This window comes from Leucoraja erinacea, chromosome 23 (genome assembly GCF_028641065.1).
Source record: "Leucoraja erinacea ecotype New England chromosome 23, Leri_hhj_1, whole genome shotgun sequence".
Classification (NCBI taxonomy): Eukaryota; Metazoa; Chordata; class Chondrichthyes; order Rajiformes; family Rajidae; genus Leucoraja; species Leucoraja erinaceus.
The window spans coordinates 19,940,293-19,964,380 of record NC_073399.1 but is presented as its reverse complement, the minus strand read 5'-3'; the positions used below and the strand labels follow the sequence as shown (position 1 = coordinate 19,964,380).

The 24,088-nt window shown below is 44.1% G+C and overlaps 1 protein-coding gene across 1 annotated transcript in view; it reads left to right on the top strand.

Moving 5' to 3' along the window:
* Positions 1–24,088, top strand: part of acsf2 (acyl-CoA synthetase family member 2) — a 97,426-nt gene that overhangs the window by 62,601 nt on the left and 10,737 nt on the right. The window contains exons 11-13 of the mRNA XM_055654051.1: positions 12,021–12,128; positions 17,984–18,135; positions 21,743–21,884. Coding sequence (XP_055510026.1) covers positions 12,021–12,128; positions 17,984–18,135; positions 21,743–21,884 — 402 coding nt within the window. The remainder of the gene's footprint in view (positions 1–12,020; positions 12,129–17,983; positions 18,136–21,742; positions 21,885–24,088) is intronic.

Below are 24,088 nucleotides of genomic sequence, written 5' to 3'. Positions count from 1 at the left end.
AGAAGATCTGTCTGTGCTTCCTTGGAGTCGTCGTTACCTGAAACCTTTGGAGAACGAATGTTGCCAGTAAGGAACCGTGAAGAAAGGAATGGAATGAAGATGAGGTTAGGAGGGTGAAGGTTTTAGCATGCAAATTAGGGAAGAAAGGAAGACTGAGAAGGGAGTTCGAGGGAGTCTGAGGGGAGGGGGTCTGAGCAACAATATTTTAAATACAATTTCACCAATTGGTGGTTGTAGAGGATTGAATAATCATGGAGAAGGATACTGTCCTCTGGTCAGGTTAGGAAATGGATATTGTTGTCTGGAGCCGAGATCAGTTTGCATCACAACATAAGAAGACAAGGAATGGGATCAGGACTAGGCACCTGCCCTTCTAATCTGCTCTGTTGCTGATCAAGGTGATGACGAGGTCCCTGGTGCCCACATTACACTGACATGAGCTCACACCCCCAGCAACACTCACACCAAAAAATGCTTGCACTGAAGTCTCAGCTGTTGCTCCAACTGATGGTGAACGCACACTGCACACACTGAACACCTCAGTCTGCAAACACGTTGGAGCAAAAGGAGTTGCGGAATAAAAGTGGCAGCAAGGCTCAAACGTTCCCTGTGGTCTGTTTCCCCAGTGGGAGGTCCATTTCTGACCTGAATATCTCCTTTGTGTTGCTGTTGCGGATGAACCTGGCAAAGCTGTAGCATGATATAAACAAGTCTTCCAATCAGTGTGGCACTGTGTGCACTGTCCAGTGCAAGCTGGGAGGTATCAATGTGCCTGTGGCCTAGCTCACCTTTAAATGCAATTCTGTGGATGGATATTGCAGATTATTTATCCCCACTGGAGTTTATGATGGAGATCTAAAAAATTCCATTATGTGTGGATTGAAGTGACCCCCTTGTTTGAGCTGCTGCATGTGGATGGAAAGGCTATGTTAGTGGGAGTGGCATACATCATGGATTTAGGCACATGCAGTGGATGGTACTCAAAGCATTGTGCTGCAAAGTGTTCCTTGCAAGTAAGATTCAACCTATAGTTATATTGGAATTTCCTTCAACAGGTCATTTCTCCAAGACTACATTAGCTGGTCTTCCATCGGTTCACCTTCCTCTTAATCAAAATCATTTATTTCTACCTCTGCATTTTCTACCACGTGCCCAGCTAACCTGCCAGTTACTTCCTTGTCCCTGCATGCTACACTCTGCTGAGAGCTCTGCATTCAGTTCTCAACATTGCCATAGGGACACAGAAAACCAGACCTACTATAAAAATACTGGGTCCAGTAGAGTAAAACATAACATTGCAAACTTTGGTTTATATTTCCCTGTGTGTTTGGTTGAGTTGTACTGAACACAATATTCAAAGAGATAGAGATTTGATGGGGTAAGGAACGTTTCCCTCTCCCAAAAGAATACAGAACCAAGGCAGGTGTCAAATCACACTGCAGTGCAGTGCTTTGAGATGATTTACCACAGTAATTCATTCAATTGCCAGAATGGGCAATATACTGTACAGCAGCTTTGCCAGCAAGGCACATATCCCAAGAATGAATAAAAACATTGCCTAAGGTTTGGGTCAGAAGGAGGCCCCTCAGGCACCCTAGTGGCCCTTTTATCATAAAATCAGGGCAATCTGCCAGACGAGAGACATTTAGAATTCCAGTTTCACACAATGGATAATGGAAAACATTACCAATGGCTTTATGGAGGTTTAAACAGGGACTGATCGATCATTGTTGGAGAAGGTACTGTATTAAAGGATTTGGAGCAAAGGTGAGAATCTGGTGTTAAGATACAAACAAGTGATTATTGAAGTCTAGGTGCCTGAGTGACCTACTAATGACACTAACACTCCCAATCCTAAGGCAATATTTTTTTTTCATTCTTTGGGATATGTGCCTGGCTGGCAAAGCTGCTGTATATTGCCTATTCTCAGAATCAAGATTTATTGGGCTGCCTTCTTGGGCATCTGGAGTTAAGAAAGAGTTGTATATCTGCTGCCATCAGGGCGTCCCTCAGGGATTTACAACCATTATTGTATGTCTGCAGTGTCATGTTGCAGCATGGGAAGCAATGCAGCCCTTTGTACACAACAGCTGCACAGGAAATAATTGTTGTGCACTTCCATAAATCCAATCCATTTAATTTAACACTAATAATAATAATAATAAATTTTATTTTTGGGCGCCTTTCAGAAATCTCAAGGACACCTTACAGAGATTAACAAGAATAATAAAACATATAATCGGAATAAAATAAATAAAAGACATCACAGAAACACAAATTAAAAACAAAATTCAGTCCAAAAACAGAAAAATCAAAAACACAATGTGAAGAGAGAGCAGCGGCAGCTAAAGCGCGCCAGTGTCCACTCTCCCTTCCAACAGCCATCTTGGACACAGACCAACAGATTCACTTAGAGACAAAAAATCATCCGCCCACAATGGTTACCACTGTGGGGGAAGGCACAAAGTCCAGTCCCCACCCCCAGTTCACCCAAAGTCAGGCCTATTGAGGCCACCGCAATTGCCTCTACGGAGGCCGATGTTCCTGGCCGTTCTCACCGGGTGGTGTTGACCCGGCGTCGGGAGAGTCCATTCAGCGGCTGGGCCACCTGGAACGGCCGCTTCCTGACTGGGAACTACACTACACTACACCGGAAAGACACTACACTACACAGGAAAGAGCAGAGGTGACTCAGTTTAGCTTCTGGGAATCTTACGGTCCAACTCCATAGCTCCCTAAAAGTGGCAACAAAAATTGATAGAGGTAAATAGAGTGACAAAGAAAGTAGATAGTTTGCTTATGTTCACAGGTTAGGGCATTGCATATGAGAGTCAGGAAGTCATTTGGAGTATGCATGGCTTTCTGGTTACCCCACCTGGGGAAGGATGTGGAGGCTTTGGGCAGGGTGCAGAAAAGATCTACCAGATTGCTGCCTGGATTAGAGGCTATTAGCTATAAATTGAGGTGGGACAAACTTGGATTGTTTTCACTGGAGCGTCAGAGGCTGACAGGAGATCTGGTAGAAGTATATAAAATTACTCTCCATGCATAGGTTAGATAGTCAGAACCGTTTACCTGGGGCGGATATGTCAAAGACTAGAGGGCATGGTTTTAAAATAAGAGGGACAGAATGTAAAGGATACTTACAGGCACGCTTTTTTTACACAGAGAATGGTGATTCAGATTCAGATTCAGATTCAATTTTAATTGTCATTGTCAGTGTACGGTACAGAGACAACGAAATGCATTTAGCATCTCCCTGGAAGAGCGACATAGCAAATGATTTGAATAAATAATAATGTGGCCGGGGGGTGGTGGTGATTGGCAGTCACCGAGGTACGTTGTTTAGTAGAGTGACAGCCGCCGGGAAGAAGCTGTTCCTCGACCTGCTGGTTCGGCAACGGAGAGACCTGTAGCGCCTCCCGGATGGTAGGAGGGTAAACAGTCCATGGTTGGGGTGAGAGCAGTCCTTGGCGATGCTGAGCGCCCTCCGCAGACAACACTTGCTTTGGACAGACTCAATGGAGGGGAGCGAGGAACCGGTGATGTGTTGGGCAATTTTCACCACCCTCTGCAATGCCTTCCGGTCGGAGACAGAGCAGTTGCCATACCATACTGTGATGCAGTTGGTAAGGATGCTCTCGATGGTGCAGCGGTAGAAGTTCACCAGGATCTGAGGAGACAGATGGACCTTCTTCAGTTTCCTCAGGAAGAAGAGACGCTGGTGAGCCTTCTTGATCAGAGTTGAGGTATTGTGGGTCCAAGAGAGGTCATCGGAGATGTTGACTCCCAGGAACCTGAAGCTAGAAACACGTTCCACCTCCGTCCTGTTAATGTGGATGGGGGTGTGCGTGCCGCCTCTGGACTTCCTGAAGGCTACAATGAGCTCCTTGGTGAGTGCCTGGATCCCAGCATTTGGGGTGATGGTGGGGGCAGATACAATACTGATATTGAAGTGGCTTTTGACTAGGCACATGGATATGGAGGGATAGGGATCACATGCAACCAGAGTAGTTTAGTTGACATGGAACCTTGTTCTGTGTGAACATTGTGGGTCGCAGGGCCTGTTCCTGCACTGTACTTTTCTATGTTTTCTTCCAGAAGACAGCACCTCTGACCTCAGCCCTGCGTGGAGGGGCAGCTTAGTGCGTCTGTGTGGTGCAGCTGCGTCCCATAGTGGTGTCGTTAGAGAGATCCAGGATTTAAAGCCAGCAAACAATGAATGTGTTCTCTATCTCTAAGTCAGACGGTGTAACAGAGATGAGTCTGCAGACATAGTCTTATCATGAGAGGTCAGGCTTGAGTTCAACTGTCCACAGACAGCACAGATGATTTAGTGGTACCAGGGTGTACATTGGACGGCAGCTTGTCTAAGAAAGTGAAAAACAAATTTGAGTTTCCCAGAGCAGTCACAGAAAGTCTTTATGTGACAGTAGAGAAAGTTCATATCAACCATTCTGTTGATGAACATAAATCAGCATAGAGGCAGTGGGTGGCATTGCACCCTTGTGAAGACTGGACACGATGCCAGGTTCGACTCACTGCAAGAAGATTCCAGGTTTGGCTGCAGTCTTATTCTGCTCATGATATTGCTCTATCTTTCTAGCCTCTGGGAGAGTAACTCGTGTGCCATTTCCAACTATTCAGTAGGAATGTTACAAAATTTTGAGATTTTAAAAATCAAGCCTGTAATTTATCCCATCAGATAAAGCATAAAAATAACTTTAATTTGATTCCTAATTCACTTTCATATCGTCCGTATTAAAAAAAGTTGTGGTCATTTTCATACTCGTAAATTAGCATCTTGTTCCCTATTGCTTTTCCATTAACTTAACACAAAAGCTGTGATTGCGGACAGTCAATTGACATAAAAGCCCATAACTTTCTTAAAAAATAAGAGAACTGAATAAAATTTCCAGTTATTATAGATTGAAGCATTCTGAAACAAATATGATACATCTTGCTTGGATGACCTGAAATTAAAGCATATAATTAGTTAGTTACCTAATTGTAGATAATTACAAAATTGACCGTTGTGACGGAAATAGTAATAAACACCCAGACTGCCTTGAAAATTAAAAAATGTGATATTCTCAAAATCAGAAATTTAATATTATTGTAATGTTAAAACAAATAGTAAATACCCAACAAAAAATTCATATTCATCGGTGTCAAGAAATCAATTAAATTAATCTAAATTCAATTACTAGATCTAAACATCCATCCCATTCTTAAGAAAAGGCTAAAAATAATTTTAGCCACATTTTTTAAATAGACAATAACACAAAATATGGATGAGTTAGATGTTCTTATGACATGATTGTGCAAAAAAATAATGAATTTGGTTATCTTGAGAGTGGATTGTGATAGATCGGAATGTGGCCGCTGCCATGATAAGCCCCGCGATATCGGCAGGCAAGACACGGCCAATATCGGGGCCTAAATAACATATATCGAATCATCAGATTAAAATGAAACCACACCAAAAAGCAAGGTTAAGATGTTAAATAAATGATATAACTTTTGTTTTGTCCTGATGTGGAAGTCCTTGATGTTGATTTTGATCCGTAATGTTGAAGGCATTAGAAGTCGCGTTTAACTTCAATCTAGTGATGCAATCGACCGGCAACTTTAAAAAGAAATATGGGAAACGCAGATTGAATTTTCTTTATCAACTTGAAAGTCCGAGCAAATACCTCTCCGACAACCAATACGAACCTGAATTTTAATCCCAACACCCCCCCCCCCCACAGCCTCCGGAATCAGACGCACAGGCAGTGGCAGTGGCAGATCTGGAGCGCTGCTGATGGTAGGTTTTGTAACAACGCTACTTTCAGAATAATTCTCTATTGGGAGTCCTATAAGGAAATGAATGGATTGTCCATTGAACCAAGGCTTAGGCTGGGAATCCACAGAAGCCAGCTGCAGTCAGTGAAGGTGGGCCGCACTGAGGGAGACCATACCTGCTGCTTCCTGCTCTTGATTCTTGGAAAAGCAGTTGCTTCTGATACATTTAAACACTCACTTTCATTGAATGCAGTGGACTGTTTGCGTTTAGCCCAGACCTCAGCTCCTCATGTCAGGCATCAACACCCCTGCATTCTCTGAATACAGCATCATGGTCGAGCCCGTGTAAACATGTCATTAATCCAAAAATACCCCCAATCCAAATATAGAATTTCAATATCTCAAACCACATCCCAGTCTAAAGATCCATGGCCAATCACAACATTTAAACGAGAAAAAAACTTATTCCAGGAATAAAATGTTCCCAGTCCTTGATGCACAGTTTGCAAAATACAGGTCGAGGATGAAACTCATCCAATGAAACTCCATCGTTGTAAATATTGACAGCACATCCATTGAGGTGTATAATTCCTCCTCTATGTGTACAAGTCCTTTGAATAAACAGGCAAGAAACCTGCAGAAAATCAGGTATGAAAGGAGAAACATTGTCCTGGTCTGAGAGAGCTGCATTAACAGCATGATGGACTGCTGTAACACAGGGGGGGGGGGCATCAGGGCATCAGGCACAGAGAGACATAAGCAAGGGCTAGCAGCTGATATATGAAGCTGTGGGCTTCACCCTGTCAACATATATGTTTTACTTCTTGACATCCATCCACATTCTGAGGAAGGTGTTTTCATTTTATAATGGTCTTTTGGAAGTGCTGTCCTGTGTAATCTGTTTAATTCGTAGTGTTCTATGTACTGACTTTCACATTGTTTATTACATTTTAATTTTTTAGGTAAATCTATGTAATTACCATCTGGAACCTTAATAAATCTCCCACTGGAGACCTTATACTCAATGACTTTACCAGATTTGAGTTTCAAGGAGAGGCAGGATAGACTGGGTCTTTTTTCCCTGGACTGTAGAAGGCTGAGGAGTGACATTATATAGGTTTATCAAATCAAAAGGAGGTGTAGATAAGTTGAAAAGGCACTGTCATTTCCCCAAAGCAATGGCGTGTAAAAATAAAGGGCATAGATTTTAGGGAGAGAAAGATTTATAAAGGACCCGAAGAGTGACTTTTTTCACAGAGGGTGGTTGGTATATGGAACAAGCATATAATTATGACATTTGAAAGAGATTTGGACAGGTACATGAATGGCAAAGGTATAAAGGCCAGGCGTTCATAAGTGGAACTAGCTTGGTTAGACAACTTGGTAGACGTGGATGAGTTGGGCTGATGGGCCCGTCTGACCTGTGCTGTATGGCTTTATGACTCCATGGCCTCTTATGACAGGCACAGTAAGATTACAGAGTGAGGCTTTCCCCACACAGTCCCCTCAAACAATTACAACAAAGGTTAATTAAAGCAGCGCTCCTAACATTCACCTCCTCTGCCTCATTAATGTGTGGAGATGGGAACAGGCAGAGCAGGAGAATTCTTTCAGGGACAGAGTTGTTTCAATTCCAAATGTTCCTCATCAGTGAAGCCGATTCTGCTGTTTGTCCAAACCATTTTCTCAGAAATTTTCCACATTGCTGAATGTGGGAATGGAAGAGGAAGTAAATAAAAGCAAGATGGAAGTGAATTTCCAGCCCCTTCTACACCCAGTCACTATTCAGTGCACACAGCAGAGACTCAGCGCAGCCTTCCGATTCGCACAAAGTGGCCTTTCATTGGAGTTTGCCACAGTCACTAACATTGTGTATCACCATCTCTCTCATTCCCACCTGCAAGACCGTATTCCTTCAACCAGAAAAGTTTATATATTGAGATTCCTTGATTCTTTTTCAAAATAATTTGTTTTTGGCAAACTATTCCCCTTTTACACTTACCTCTTGATTAAAGAGTCCCCGCCATTGAACAGTCATCAAAAAGGCAGCTAACATCATCAAAGACCCACACCACCCTGACCATGCTCTCGTCTTACTGCCACCACTGGGAATAAGGTACAGGAGCCTGAGAATGATGATCTCCAGGTACAAGAACAGTTTCTTTCCATCTTGAACCACTCTGCACGTTCATAGTTCTCATACTGGTGCAATTGACAATTAAACATTCTTGACAGCAAACCAACCAAGATTGGGAAATAGCTTTTAACCCTGCAGAGTCTTTAGAAAGGACAGGATAAGGGATGAGGGGAAGTAGGAGTTATAATAATAAATTCTGCATCTGGTACGATGTGCTGAACATGTTTTAATGTACAGACGTCTGTCAACCTTTTTGACCCCCTATCCCCCAGGACCACAATATCATTGGCCACCTGATGCAACTTACACTAACCATGGTCCTCTAGTTGTTATCTAATGATGAAATGGTGCCCTTTGGTTTCCATAAAGTAGCCTTATTAATCCCAGCCTGTACCCCATCAGCTTTAGTATTGATCAGGATCCAACTGTTGTTGCAATAGATTGTACTCAACCAGCATCTAAACACCTCACTAATTTTGGTGTCATCTTTATGAACATATCTACCATGTTTCTAGCATTATTGTCCAAGCCATTTACAAGGACAGTAACCTTAGGAAGGCCCAGAACCATTGGGGCACCACTAGTAAACTATCTTTTTATGAGTTACTTAAAACATTTCAACTGTGCATTGGAACCATAACGCGGCACTTTTCCAGCAGGTCTGAGCCCATCCAGTCCCATAGAGCCACCTACAACTCATTGTGAATTGGTAACCCATTGTGTGAGGAATATTATTGATGAACTTTGTCCTAATGGAACAGATAGCCCATATCACCTGTACCAGGGTTTGTGAGCGATCCTGACTCTCCCACTTGTTAACATCTAAGGCCTCTGAGATACAGGCCAGGAAATTGCGGAAGCGTGTGCTGTCTGAGGTCTTTGGATCACCCAGACCGGCATTGAAAGCTTTGCAGAAACTTAACATGTCCAGCTGCAAGAACCCCACTGAGCTGTCCCCATCCTTCAGGCTGCTGATCACAGAGCTCACTCCCTTTGGAACAAGTGTGAGCATATAACCCTTCTTCTAAAGGAGCAGACGTTGGGTCAGAAGATGATTTTGGAAAACTCCAAGGCAAGGAGTGAGGGTTACCTGCTCTTCGCCTCTTTGAGTTCTTCCTCTACATTCATCCCCGGCAACTGCAGCAGCAGTATATCCTCCATATGTTTTGGAGTTTGTCCATTTCCTCTTAGTGGAAGGTAGTGGAAAGGTCATGTGTTTGATCTTTATTCCAGAGGCTTGAGAGCATAACCCAGCCTGATCTTTCAGTGCTCCACTGTGGGGGTGCAGTATTGTTGGATCCACCTTTTACATGATAAGAATGAAACACCCTCCTGTTTATAAGATTTTGAGGCCCACAAGTCAATGAGTACATTTCACCTGTAATATACTTCAAAAGTACATCATACTAACCCTATAATGACACAGGAGTAGGCCATTCAGCCCTCTATCCAGCTCCCCTTAGAGCAATGCCACTAGTCCCATTGTATTTATGTGTAGTATTATCTAATTTGATTGAATTACATGCAAAACAAAACTTGTAACTGTACCCTGTTACACATGACAATAATACACCTACCCTCTCCATATTTCCCTGTATTCCTGCAGCTTACTCTCTTTTATATGCCCATCATCTCCTCTTTGATTTTTTTTTTCAGTTATCTTGGCAAAAGAGTTATTCACAGTGACCAGTTAACCAACCCACGTGTCTTTGATATGGGGTGGGAGATTGCAACCTTCACGTGGTCCACCCTGTTTCAACAAATGCAATCAACCTGGCGTGCACAAACAGAAGATCAAACACAAGTTGTCTTACAACTTTAGGCTGTGCACACCAGACGCAAGAAGAAGAAGTGTCTTTGATATGTGGGAAGAAGCTGAAGCACCACATAGTCTATGGAAAATGTGCAAACTTCAAATAGACAGCACATGACAGGATCAAACCCATGTCCGTGGAGTTGTGGGGTTGCACTTTACCTGCTGAAGCCACCATTGATAGCATAACCCCATTGGCTATGTCACAAATGGTGATATATAAATGAGAGTCTTTCTTTCAAGAATGGGAGATAAAGTCCAGGTCTGATTTGAACCTCTTACATCAGGAGCGAGAGGCAATTTTCTTCTTGTGAACCCTACAGCTTTGCCAATATCCCTGATTGCCAGTACTGTGCACTTGCCTCCTGCCATTATCACATGTTCCTCCAACCAAGCATTGGAGAAACCAACCTCCAAAGCCCTGTGGAGAATGGTGCTGAGTAAGCAACAGAAGATGGGGGGGTAAGGGGGAAACCGCTTTCGGTCGTCTCCTCCACGGAGAGGCAACTTTTTCCATGTCGCCTCCCTCACGGCCTAACACCAAGGATTGGTGCGGCCTTTCCTGGAGTCGGGCCCGGAGCTTCAGCAGCGAGCGCAGCATGGACTTTTCATCGAGGAGCAGGCGAGCCCTTGCCGGGGATCGCCAGAAGGGAGTGCTCCGATCGCTGGCCCGCGGCAGCCTGAAGCCGTGGTGGAGCTTCCAAAGCCTGGGATCCTTCGTTGGGGACCCCGGAGGAGAAGAGCTCTGACCGCCGGCCCGCGGCCTACATCACCGTGAAGCCTCGGTCTGCGGTGCTTCTAACCACCGCGCAGCGGGGACTTAGATCTTCGACTGCCGGTTTGCGGCCTACATAATCTTGAAGCCGTGGTCTCCGGTAGGGAAGCACTGATTCGGGACTTACCTTGCCTGTACATCTGGCAGCCCGCAGCGGCGACTGCGGAGGTTTGTGGTCCCAACCACGGGGGAAAATGGAGGAGGACTGACTGAATTTTGTGCTTCCACCATAGTGATGAATCCTGGGGTGGATGTTTGTGTTAAATTTTTATTGTGTATTGTGTGTTCTTTTTGTATTGTACCGCTGCTGGCAAATTCATTTCACTGCACTTTATTGTGTATGTGACGAATAAATCTGACTAATGACTATTGATTATTGAAGGATGAATAATTTCTTCAACACATTGAGCATTCTGAAGAGCAATCTGTAAAATGGTAGGCATGGATGCACCTGAGTTTTGCCAATGCTCTCCAGTTTCACAGAATAGTCCAGATTCTTTGCATCTGGATCTATTTTCCTATTGAACCAGGGGGGATAGAGAAAGAATATTCGAGATGGCTGACCCAGAGTTAAAAGATGGCCAAGGATTATCCAAACTGTGATACTGGGCCAGGATCTTTGCAATAAAAGTGTCATGAGTTGGTTTATTTGAGACTTGGCCTTTGATCTATATTTTTCTGTTATGTAAGAAAATTCAATGGTATATTAGAATCTTATGTTTGGACGAGGTTTCTACACAATCCAACTAAATGGGAGTCGTTTAGTGGAATGTTTTTCTTGGATCCAACCAGGATTTCTGCAGACACTGGGCTGACAGTTGTGGTGTCGGGTATCAGCAACGGAGCGGATTGAAGTTGTCATCTCTTTTAATATTTGTTTCCTGTCCAACCATTCTGTAGACACAGGGATGGGAATTCCTGGCTTTACTCTGTGCACCCGATGACACAGACTGCGTGGCAAATGTGATACTTTCTGCCCTTGTTCTCACACACACTGGGTCCTGTCCCTTCACCCCCATGCTCACTGATCTGAATTGGCTCACAGGACTGCATTTTGCCCACAGTAAAATGCCCATATTAAAACTGATATGCTGGAAATTCACAGCAGGTCTGGCAGCATCTCTGAAGAAAAAATGTAGTCAATGATCAGATTGAGCAGAATTGGGAAAAAAGTTAGAGATTAATATGTGCAAAGGTGTAATGTCGGAGGAGGATAAAGGGAGGAAACAGCAACCAGGAAGACAGCTCGGTCAACATGGCTTAGTTAGCTCTAAGGGGCTGTTTCCATGCTGTATGTCTGTTTGACTCTTTTCTGAGATGACGAGTTGGTAATTAGCCTTATTACATTAATCCTGATTTTTTAAACAGGATACATGCTGGATTTGTTCAGAAACCACCACGTGTAACAGTGGACTGATCATCTGCCTCAACCAACACTTTCATCACGGAGTGCTGGGCTTACTGTGGTATGACAGTAATGATTGACAGATGTCCTCTCTTTTTAACAGGGAGCGTATGGGTCAACAGAGAACAGTCCTGTCGCATTTCAGGGATTCCCAATGGATGAAATAACACGGAAATTAGAGACAGTTGGCTACATATCACCGCACACCGAGGTAAGAATGAAGCAGTGCAATTAATTGCTGGCAAAATTAATTTGCAGAATTGATTCAGCTTCCCAGGCTACATAACCCTCCTCTCCACTCCTTCATCTCCTGCCGGTTTTTTCTCTCCTTACCTGCTTTCACCATGTGTCCTTCTTCCCCTTTCTCTCCCCTTCCAATTCTCATCCACCCATTTCTTACTTTTCATTCCATCACAGTCTCATTCTCTCTTCTGTTTTCTTTTTCTCTCCGTGTCCTTATTCATTTTCTCTCTCCGCTTCTCTCTGATTTGAGAAGTCTGTTCATTCTGGTTCCTGTCTATGACCATGTCATTAATCTAATTGCCTTGGCCCTGCCTGACTTCCGCAGTGAACAGGTATTGAGCTCAGCTTTGATGTGTTGCTGCAGTTAGTGTCGTCCCTGCTAACTATGCTGTGTTTAAGATTATGTATTATGGCAATCATTGCATTAGTTCCCTCCTTTTTGTGTTTCGTTGATATCAGCCAGTTAGCAATAATGCTGTTTCGTTTTGTTTCTCATTAAAGGGCCAAATACTAATATAATCTTCGTTTAATTATCTCTGGTTGCCAGTCTGGGTGTTCATTCTATGATGTCCTACCATAGACCTCCTCTTCACCACACTCATTTCATTGTTGTCCCACACGTCAATCGTTACAGATATAACACCAGCCTCCCTTGATAATGGAAACATGACAGCTCTGAGTGGATTATTGCTGACTCGCATAAATATATGAAAATATTCCAAGAAGCTGAAAGAAAAACATTGTTCAGTGTCCCTGTGTTTTTTTCCCGGCCATATTTGCTGATGTAGCTACAATGATTTTATTTCGGAGTCACGTGAGTGACTACGTGAAGAACCCGCTCAGTGCGCAGGCGCGGCATTAACGCCAGCAGTGCAACAGCGGCGGCAGCTGGAGTCAGGCTCTCCAGCTGCAGTATAAAACACGGACCGTTTCAGGTGAGTATTTTGAACAGGAGAACAGAATTACATAGAAAGAGAGTTGACTGCGAACAAAATGAGTTCAAGACAAAAGCGACTCTCGAAGAAAACTGCCCCCTGCCCGACTCCACCAGAGGAGGGTTCAATATCAGGGCGGCAGCCACAGGCGGCAGGACCGCTCTTTGAGCGCTCCCCAATTCCCGAAGCCGAGCCAACCCCTGTGCCGCTATTTTCAGAACCACGGACAGGGAGGAAAGCAACCAAAAAGACAAATCGGCCGGTTATCTCCGACTCGTCGGAGGAGGAAATGTCTCCACCTAAAAAGAGGAGAGACAGCCGCCTGAGCTGTATTAAACAGCTCCTGGAGCAAATGCTCCACCAAGAAACGCAGCAAGAGCGTTTTCACGGAGGTAGGTCAGTTGCCTCCTCTACAGTGTCTAGTGCACTGCCCTCTGCTCCCTCTATTTTCGAGGCTAGCACGGGTGACCAGGGCTGGGCTGGTCTACAACAAGGGCAGGCGGACGAGTGCAGGAGTATGCCAGGGGAGCAGGAACATGAAGAGCTGCTGGGTGTCGTGGGCCGTTACGCAGCAACCCCACGCGCAGGAAGATCACTGGAACCTAAGATGGCAGCCAGCATAAACCACCTCTCCAACAAAGCCCTACAAGAGAAAGTCCTTCTGGAAGCCTTAGAAGAATATACAGCACCAGACAATTGTGAGGCACTCAAAGTGAAAAGTGTGAACAATCAAATTTGGAGACAGCTGGGGCAGCAGATTCGCAACCAAGAACTAAAACTGCAGCGGATCCTGAGGCTCCTGACATCGGCAATCACCGCCTTTGCTCGTTCCACGGAACACATAGACATGGACACCTGCCAACAGGATGTGTTAGCACTGATGTGCAACACACAATACGAGATTAATAATCTCCGGCGGGACAATATAAGACCTGCCCTCAACCCCAAATTTGCGGGGCTATGCAAAACCCCTACAGCAGAAACAGATGCACTGCTGTTCAGGAAAGACCTCAACAAGAGGTTGAAGGATATGGAAGAGGCAGCTAAACCTTTTGGCCTCATGAGGGCAGGCCCGGGAACGAGCAGGACATCGCATCCGACACCCAGCTGGCAGCACCCCTCGGCATCCACCAGTCGACGCCCACAACCAAGGACTGGTGAAAGCTCGGGGACCGCTTATTATTACCCCCAAAGGTCTTTTTTAGATCAGGGCCCAGAGCGGACCCCATGGAAAATGCGCCGCCCCCCGACATCGCAAGCACATCAGGCAAACAGAGCCTACAGGAAAAAACAGAAAAAACGACAATAACCATGGAGGTAGGTGGGTCTGGTTCCTGCCAGCATATACAGAACAAGGGTGCTCTACTAACTGGGGGGCGATTACACTTGTTTAAAAAAGCATGGGGTACTGTCACAAATAACAAGTATATACTCAACAGTATTAGTGGATACAAAATTGAATTTAAATCGGGGATATTGCCGCCAGTTCAGCATGCGCCCCAAAGGGTATTTTCTCCCTCCGAGAAAGAAAAGCGGGAGGGACAAGCTGAACTGGAGAGGCTTATTGCAAAGGGGATCATCGAAAAGACCAAACATGAACCATTGGAATTTGTATCGAATATATTCACTAAAACTAAAAAAGATGGTGGATGTCGCATCATCATTGACTTAACATCACTAAATAAATTTGTTGAGTATATACATTTCAAAATGGAGACGTTTGTTACTGCCAGACAACTGATCTCCAAAGGATACTTTATGGCAAGCATTGATATTAAAGATGCTTACTATCTAATACCCATACACAAGGATCATTGCAGATACCTAAAATGTATCTGGTTGGGGCAACTGTGGCAGTATAGAGCATTGCCCAATGGTCTAACCTCAGCCCCTAGACTATTTACAAAAATACTAAAAGTAGCCATGAGAATATTAAGGAAACAAAAGCATATAGTCATGGCATATCTGGATGATATCCTCATATTAGGAAAAACGAAGGAATTGGCTGTGGCAGCAGTACTAGCTACAAAACAGCTCCTTGAAACACTGGGGTTCGTCCTACATCCAGATAAATCCAAGTTGAAGCCATCTACTACCATGGATTACCTGGGCTTCACTATCAACTCAATTCATATGACTGTTACTTTGCCAAGGGAAAAAATGGTTGCATTAGCACAATCATGCAACAACTTAATGACAACAAACGACCAACAATTCGACAAGTGGCTAGAGTAATTGGGATAATTGTAGCAGCAATTCCAGCTACACAATTCGGACCTTTGCACTATCAAAATCTACAAAGAGCAAAGGTACATGCACTACAACGATATTCGGGTCACTATGACCGAATCATGAAATTACCCACTGAAGCTATATCAGAGCTACAGTGGTGGGCAGAGAATGTTTGGCACAGTTTCAGCCCTATCATCATCACCAACCCTACTTTAGTTATTAAAACAGATGCCAGTGCTCTAGGCTGGGGAGCAACTAACTCCATATCCAGCACAGGTGGCAGATGGACTAAACCAGAATCATCTTTACTACACACACTGGGCATCAACTATTTAGAAATGTTGGCCTCCTATTATGGGTTAAAAGCATATGCATCTAAAATGCAGCACGTGCATGTGCGGTTACAGATTGACAATACTACGGTGGTGGCTTATGTTAACCATATGGGGGGCATAAAATCATTATCATGCGACAAATTGGTCAATATAATCTGGCAATGGTGTGTCGAAAGACATATTTGGTTATCAGCTGCCTATCTACCAGGTAAGCTAAATACAGTGGCAGACACCAGGTCACGAAAATTTAATGATAACATCGAATGGATGTTAAACCCTAAAATCTTTGCTAAAATTATTAAGCAATATGGAACGCCAGATATCGATTTGTTTGCATCAAGACTGAATCACCAGTTACCTATGTATGTGGCTTGGGAACCAGACCCAGAGGCAGCAGCGGTAGATGCCTTCACGCTGGATTGGGGAAATTTCTTCTTCTATGCTTTCCCTCCCTTCTGCCTCATCAGTCGGGTACTTCGAAAAATTCAGATTGACTCTGCTTCTGGGATTTTGATCGTGCCCGACTGGCCTACACAGCCATGGTTCCCAGTCCTTCACGACATGGTGGTCGAGTCACCTATGGTTTTCCTTAGCGACCCACGGTTGTTGACTCACCCAGTATCCGGCATAAGCCACCCATGCCATGAACATATCAAACTCCTGGGTTGTAGGTTTTAAATAGACCTTACCAGGGACTGGGATTATCCGAACGAACCATCACCACCATGTCGGCATCCCTGCGAACATCCACCAGGAAGCAGTATTTAACCTACATCAAAAAATGGGAAAAATACTGCCAGGAAACAGGGACAACATATGAAACTACTACAACCACCGACGTGCTGGAGTTCCTGGCCCATCTACACCATGACGAAAGGATGAGTTACAGTGCCGTCAATACAGCACGAAGCGCCCTGTCTGCTTACCTAAAACCAGCAGGACAGCAGAGCATGGGATCCCATCCACTGGTGGTAAAACTCATGAAGGGCATTTATAATATTAAGCCCCCAAAACCCAGGTATACCCATGTTTGGGATATCAGTGTGGTATTAACATACCTCAGGGGATGGCCACCAGCTAGATCCCTCAGCCTTGAGCAATCTACGTTAAAAACGCTCATGCTTATGGCTCTCGTATCCGCTCAAAGGGTCCAGTCACTGCACAAACTAAGACTGGATAACATGGTGATCACCCCAGACCGGATCACGTTCATCATTCTAGGTCTGGTAAAACAAAGCAGGCCAGGAACGCCCAATCCACCGGTGGTATTCCGGGCCTACCCACCAGAGCCAAGGTTGTGTGTCGTGACCCATCTACAGCAATACCTAGACACAACCCACAATCTCAGAGGGAGTGAAAAAGCCTTATGGGTCAGCCACAAAAAACCTCATGGATGGGTAACGAGCCAAACCATTTCACGGTGGCTCAAACAGGTGCTGAAAGCTGCCGGAATAGACACTAACACTTTTAAATCCCATTCCACTAGGGCAGCATCGACATCAGCGGCAGAGCGAATGGACGTCCCGATTGGCCACATCCTCAATACGGCAGGATGGTCGAGGGAATCGACGTTCAGAACATTTTATAACAAACCGTTGATGAAGCCTGACCTGTTTGCAGATAGAATAATACAAACTGCAAATATTTAATTTAAGCCCGGGGGAGCATTTATTTTTTTGTTATTGTTAATAAACACCTTTCTGTTTCTTGAAAAAACAGATTCTTTGGTTAATTATGATAACACTTCCTCCCTCAAGAACTTCGGCAGTGAGTGAAATAAAAACTGTTACACGGTTTGAAATCACAGACCTTTGAAGTCTTCACGTAGTCACTCACGTGACTCCGAAGTAAAATAGTAAGATTAAACGAGAACTTACCAGTTCGAAGTTTGATCTGTATTTTATGAGGAGTTACGATGAGGGATTACGTGCCCTCCGCTCCCACCCTCATTATATAGATCAAACTAGTAAACTAATGTCTCCTTATCTTTACTATGTTTACTTCAAATAACTGTGTCTATCTGTGATTCCACACCGCTGCTTGGAAGTATGCCGCACCTGCGCACTGAGCGGGTCCTTCACGTAATCCCTCATCGTAACTCCTCATAAAATACAGATCAAACTTCGAACTGGTAAGTTCTCGTTTAATCTTACTATTAACCTTCACTTGCTGGGATCACTGCCAGAGGATTGGCAGCACTGGCTTTGAGTAATGCAGAAAAAACTGCTCCAAGAAACATTTAATGACCACTAGTTTATTAAAGGGAGTCAGCTCACCGAGTCATGTGTCCTGTCATTAAGGCTTTGCAATCTGTGTTATAGGCTAAAGTTGTGCATCCTCAAACTGAGGAAATCCTCCCCTTGAACACGGCTGGGGAGCTGTGGATCCGTGGGTACAATGTAATGTTGGGATACTGGAATGACCCAGAGAAGACAAAGGAATGTATCACTCCGCAGGGCTGGTATAAAACAGGGTGAGTGTACTCTGCCTGGCACAAAATAGGTTTAAATTCCCTGGATAACTATATAACTATCCACCTACAATGATAGTGATATCAGACAAGTGTTGGGCATTAAGTCTTGGGCTACACTTTGTCCATGCACTGAGAACTAAAACAGCCTCAGTTCTGTCCTGCCTTGTATTCAAGAACCAAGTGCTTGGCATAGGCTATCTTGTCCCAATGAATGTCATTTCAGCCAAGTGTAAACAACGGGAATTTGATAAGCAGGAGAATTTGTATTGGGAGAACTTCATTTTGAAAGAGTTTTGTTCTATGAATTATAGCTCACTTACAGTTATGGATAGGGACAGAGAGACAATAGACAATAGACATTAGATGCAGGAGTAGGCTATTTGGCCCTTCGAGCCAGCACCGCTATTCAATGTGATCTTGGCTGATCATCCCCAATCAGTCTCAACCCGAAATGTCACCTATTCCGCTCTATGATCGTGCTTTCGTCCGTCTGTCCGCTCGTTCGCTCACCCTTGGATTAAGTAGCGCAGGATAAAGCTGAGAATTCACGCAGAGGATGGAAACTGGAAACTGAAGAGTAGGGGAACTCCGTACCCCTGCGTACCCCCCCCCCCCCTATTTCCATCACTGTTTCCAGGATAAGAGGGTGTGAGCTTTCGGGAGATGTTGAGTAGGCTGGGTCTCTAATCCATGGAGTGAAGGAGGACGAGGGGAGATCTTATAGAGGTATACAAAAACATGAGACAAATAGATCGGGTAGATGCCCAGAGTCCTTTGCTCAGAGTAGGGGAATCGAGGACCAGAGGACATAGGTTCAAGGTGAAGGGGAAAAGATTTAATAGGAATCCGAGGGGTAACCATTTCACACAAAGGGTGGTGGGTGTCTGGAACAGGGTGCCAGAGGAGGTAGTTGATGCTGGGACTATCCCATTGTTTAAGAAACAGTTAGACAGGTACATGGATAGGACACGTTTGAAAGGATATGGACCAAGCGCAGGCAAATGGGACTAGTGTAGCTGGGACATTGTTGGCTGGTGTGGGCGAGTTGGGTCAAAGGCCCTGTTTCGACACTGTATCACTATGCCTCTATGACTCTACAGCCAGTCCCAGTTACAGTATGTGGGGTGGAGGAAGGGGTGCAGGATTGGCCTAGTGGCCTATTGAACCTGCCCTGCCATTGCTTGACATCATGGCTGATCCCCTCTAAACTTCACCGCCTCTTTACCCACTTCTCAGACCCCATGGATCCTTTTTTTTAAATTGTAAAAAGAGCAAGTGAATCCCTGCTTTACTCTGAACGATTACTTGGGTCCCTGATGGGAAGAAAGGTGTGAAAGTACAGATGCAGTGTCTTCTGCAGTTGCATGGAAAAGTGTCACGAGAAGGGAGCGATTGGTAGGGGCGGAAGAGCTGATTAGATGGGCATGGATGAAACAATCCCTTTGAAATCTTGCGAGAAGAGAGGAGGATGTCAGAAACATGTTGTAGCTGGCAGAAATTGCAAAGGATAATCTGTTGAATACAGAGGTCATGGGAAGGAAAGTAAAACCAGGGGAATTCTTGCTCCACCCACTTGCTCCAGGCGCAGGCAGAGTGGAAATCACACAGTATAAGAAGAAAGGCTCCTCATAGGTCCATAGAAAGTCTTGTCATCAGAGGAAATATGATGGTGACGGAAAAACTGGGAGAGTGAAATGGAATCTTAACAGGAGGCCAGGAGAAAGGGTGGGAGACTTTAGGTTTTAATTTGCCTCTTTGTCACTTGCCTATTCACCAAGAAGGGAAGAGAAGTTTCAATAATATTCCACGACCAAACACTTCTTCCACTCCATGTTCAACGCTTCAAATGGACCATTTCTTCAGTGACTCCCTGGTCTGCTACCAAACACGCCACTTTTCATGGTGCATTTCCACGGAGTATTGTGCTAGGTTGTAGGTGTCACCTTTGGGAGAGTTACAAAGGCATCGGAGAGGCTGCAGAAGAAATTTACCAACATTAATTAATTGGACTGAAATTGCCAACAGAAAGTGATTTATTTCCTGTGATTTACTGAAGCACTCAAGAGAATGGGCCTTTTACTTAACATCCACAAAGTTACAGTTCTCTGCCAACCTGCCCCCACTGTACAACACCAATATCCAGCAATAAAGGCGCATGATGTAAGTTCTGTGGACAGACTAGTGGAAGTTGGGACTGTTTGCCTTGGAAAAGAGGGAGGCTGTATGGGGAACTGATCAAAAGATTTGGAGTCATTAAGAGAATAAATTGCAGATTGTCAAAAAATGTTATATTTACGGAGGGGTCAGAACCGTGGAACACCGAATGATGGTGATTAGCAAAAGAGCCAAATAAATTGATGTTTTCCTACAGTGAGCGGTTGGCAGAGGGAATTCTCCATCAGGAGCTGCAATGAACCCTGATTCAGAAAAGAGCTAGAAATTGATTTGAGAAGAGAAAGAATTTGGAGGGTCGTGAGCAGAGGGGAGGGTGCAGTTGTATTGTTCTTGCACAAAGCTGATCCTGATTAGATGGTCAAATGTCCTTCTTAACAAGAACCCAGGTGACAAGAACCCAGGGCTTACTACAAGAAAGTTCCCTGAGGCTTAGTAATATCCAAATATTCCCAGACTCTTTGGGTTAAACCCAGGGAAATCCCAGGTAGGTTCTGTCCACGATCCTCCTTCTCCATTTTGGTAGGTGTTTAGCCATTGCACATGGATGGTATTAGCTCCAAGTTACCGTCCATCAGTCCAAGATTCACAATGCAGGCTTGTCTGAGGAATTGTCATTGGACTGAAGTTACCAATAGGCAGTGATTTCCTCAGAAACCAGGAATGGCAAATGCTGGTTTACAAAAAAGGCCACTAAGTGCTAGAGTAACACAGTGGGTCAGGTAGCATCGTTGGTGACCATGGATAGGTGACACCTCTTGTCAAAATCCTTCTTCTGTGATTGTCAGTCAGGTCCTGACCTGAAATGTGACCTATTCATGGTCTCGGGAGATGCTTCCTGACCCGCTGATTTACTCCAGCACTTTGTGTCTTTTTTTGTGATTTCCTTGTGGCCATTGTTCACTCATTAACTGCAGCTTTAAAGGGGACTATCCTTATATTTAACATCGACAGAGCGTAAGTCCTCTGCCAACCAGTCCCCAAAGTACCACATCAACATGCAATAATAAAGGTCCATGACAAGACACTGGAAAATATGGATCACCTGCACAGAGAAGGCAGACGTCAACGATGAATTCACCATTGCTTCCGGTGGCTGGTAGTCTTTGGCTGGTCTTGAAATTGGCGTTTGAAGATCAGGATCTCAAACTCAACACAAAATGCATGGCCAACCGAACCCTGCCCTCCTGTATGCTTAGGGCATGGACAACCTACAGTCACCAAGTGCATGATTCTATGACTCTAATCTTGACCCTTGTAACCTACAGAACGTTGATAGGGAATGGAGGACTATGGCACAGACATTGTGGTCTGAAGGGCCTGTTTTCGTGACATACTGTTCTATGTTTTAACTAACTATCATTTCTACTTACTGATGCCCCTCAGGTCAGAATTGGATGAATATAATGTTAATTCAATGGTTCTGCATTTTCAGCGATATTGCCTCACTTGACTCGTACGGATACTGTAGGATCGTAGGCCGAATTAAAGACATGGTCATCCGTGGAGGAGAGAACATTTACCCTGTGGAGGTGGAAACGTTTTTGCACACTAATCCCAAAGTTCAGGAGGTGCATGTAAGTCTCAGGAAGGTCAATTGATAAGTGTGTTTGTGTGGAGCATGCACAGCATCAGCTGCTCCACAGCTGGTCTCTGTATCCCCCCAGATGTTGCACAGGCATCAGAAAAGCAACTGCTAGTACAGGTACATAGTTATGGATTAATGAATAACATTCTGCAGGGATTTAATACACTTAATAAACATTTAATGTTTAACTATCTTGATTGAATTCTTTGATGAGAAAGGTAAAGTGAATGAGAACAGTGCAGATGCTGATGTCAATACAGACTTTATAATGACAGTCAGACTAAAGAAAAGTAATGCAGACTTTGCATAATGGAGGTTCAGGAACAGAACGTTTGAGCTCCTGATCATCAAACAACCTTATCAAGGACAGCCAAAGAAAGCAACCACTGGAGGCGATGGTGAATTCATGGATGGCTGCTTTCTCTGTTCACGTGGGCTCTATAGAGGTAAGGAATACAATGGCAGGAAAGCAATTATAAAATTTCTACCAGGAGTAGGGTCTCATCTGGCGTTTGTGTCCAGTTCTCGAGTAATTTAAGATTTAATTGTTTTGAATCTCGGAGATGGTGTAAAGGGGATCTAGAAGAATGGTACCTGGAATGGCAACACGTGACGAGATTTGTGAAACTTAAGTGTTCTCATTTGATAAAAGATCAAAGAAATTATAGATTTTCTTATAGTTAGTACAGAATAGTTAGTACAGAATAACTACTTTCTATCACAGGATATCAACAGCTGGAGAAAACAGATCGAAGGCAAAAGAGCCAGAGAGGAAACAAAGCCTTTTTACACAGCATGTTACGATTTGGTGGTTTGAAGAACCAGTCGTAACATTCCAAGGAAATTAGATTAACTCTTGATGATTAAAATTATTAACCATCATGGAAGGCTGATCCAGAAGATTAAGATACATGGATCCATGGTGACTTGGTAGATTAGCTTTAAAATTAGCTTGAAGAGAGAGGATAGTGATGGAGGGGTATTATTTTGACTGGAGATCTGTGATCAGTGATGTTCCACAGGAATCAGTACTGGGAACCCTGTTGATTTTTATATAAATCAGGTGTAGATTTAGATGGGCTGATTGGTAAGTTTGCAGAATTGGTGGAGGTGAGGATTGTAGAGAAGGCTGTCAAAGGATACAGGAAGACAGAGATCAGTTACAGATGTGGCAATGAGAAATGGCAAATTTAGTTTAATCCAAAAAAGTGTGAGGTGTAACACTTTGGGAGGTCAAATAAAAGGGGTAAGCGTACGCTTAAGAACATTGATGTAGAGAGAGATCTTGTGGTCCGTCAATAGCTCTCTGAAAGCACCAACATAAATAAATAGTGCAGTAAAGAAGGCGTACAGCATGCTTTCCTTCATTGGTTGGGCTTTGAGTATATGAGTCAGGAACTCATGTTGCAACTTTATAAAACTTTGATTCAGCGTATTTGGAGCATTGTGTGTAGTTCTGGTAGCCCTATTACAGGAGGAATGTGGAGGCTTTGGAGAGGGTGCAGAAGGGGTTCACCAGGATGCTGCCTGGATTAGAGAGTATTAGCAGAGGTTGGACAAACTTAGATTGTTTTCTCTGGAGTGTTGGATGCTGAGGGGAGACCTGATAGAAATTTATAAAAATTATAGGGCATAATTAGGGTAGGTAGTTAGTGACTTTTTCCAAGGGTAGAAATGTCAAATACTAGAGAGTGCAGCCCCACGGTGAGAGAAGGGAAGTTTAAAGATGATGTGCAGAGTGTGGTTGGTACCTGAAACGTGCGATAGTGGAAGCAGACACAATAGTAGCATTTAGACAGGCACATGAAGAGTCAAGTCAAGAGAGTTTATTGTCATGTGTCCCAGATAGGACAATGGAATTCTTGCTTGCTGCAGCACAACAGAATATTGTAAGCATAAATACAGAACAGTTCAGTTCAATTCAATATGCACATAAATAAACAGATAAAGTGCAAAAGGCTGTTACAGTTCAGAGTCTGTTTGTTGGCGAGTTTAATAGCCTGGTTGGCTGTGGGGAAGAAGCTGTTCCTGAACCTGGATGTACCAGTTTTCAGGCTCCTGTACTTTCACCCGATGGTAGCGGAGAGATGAGTGCGTGGCCAGGATGGTGTGGGTCCTTGATGATATTGGTTGCCTTTTTGAGGCAGCGACTGCGATAGATCCCTTCAATGGTGGTGAGGTCAGAGCCGATGA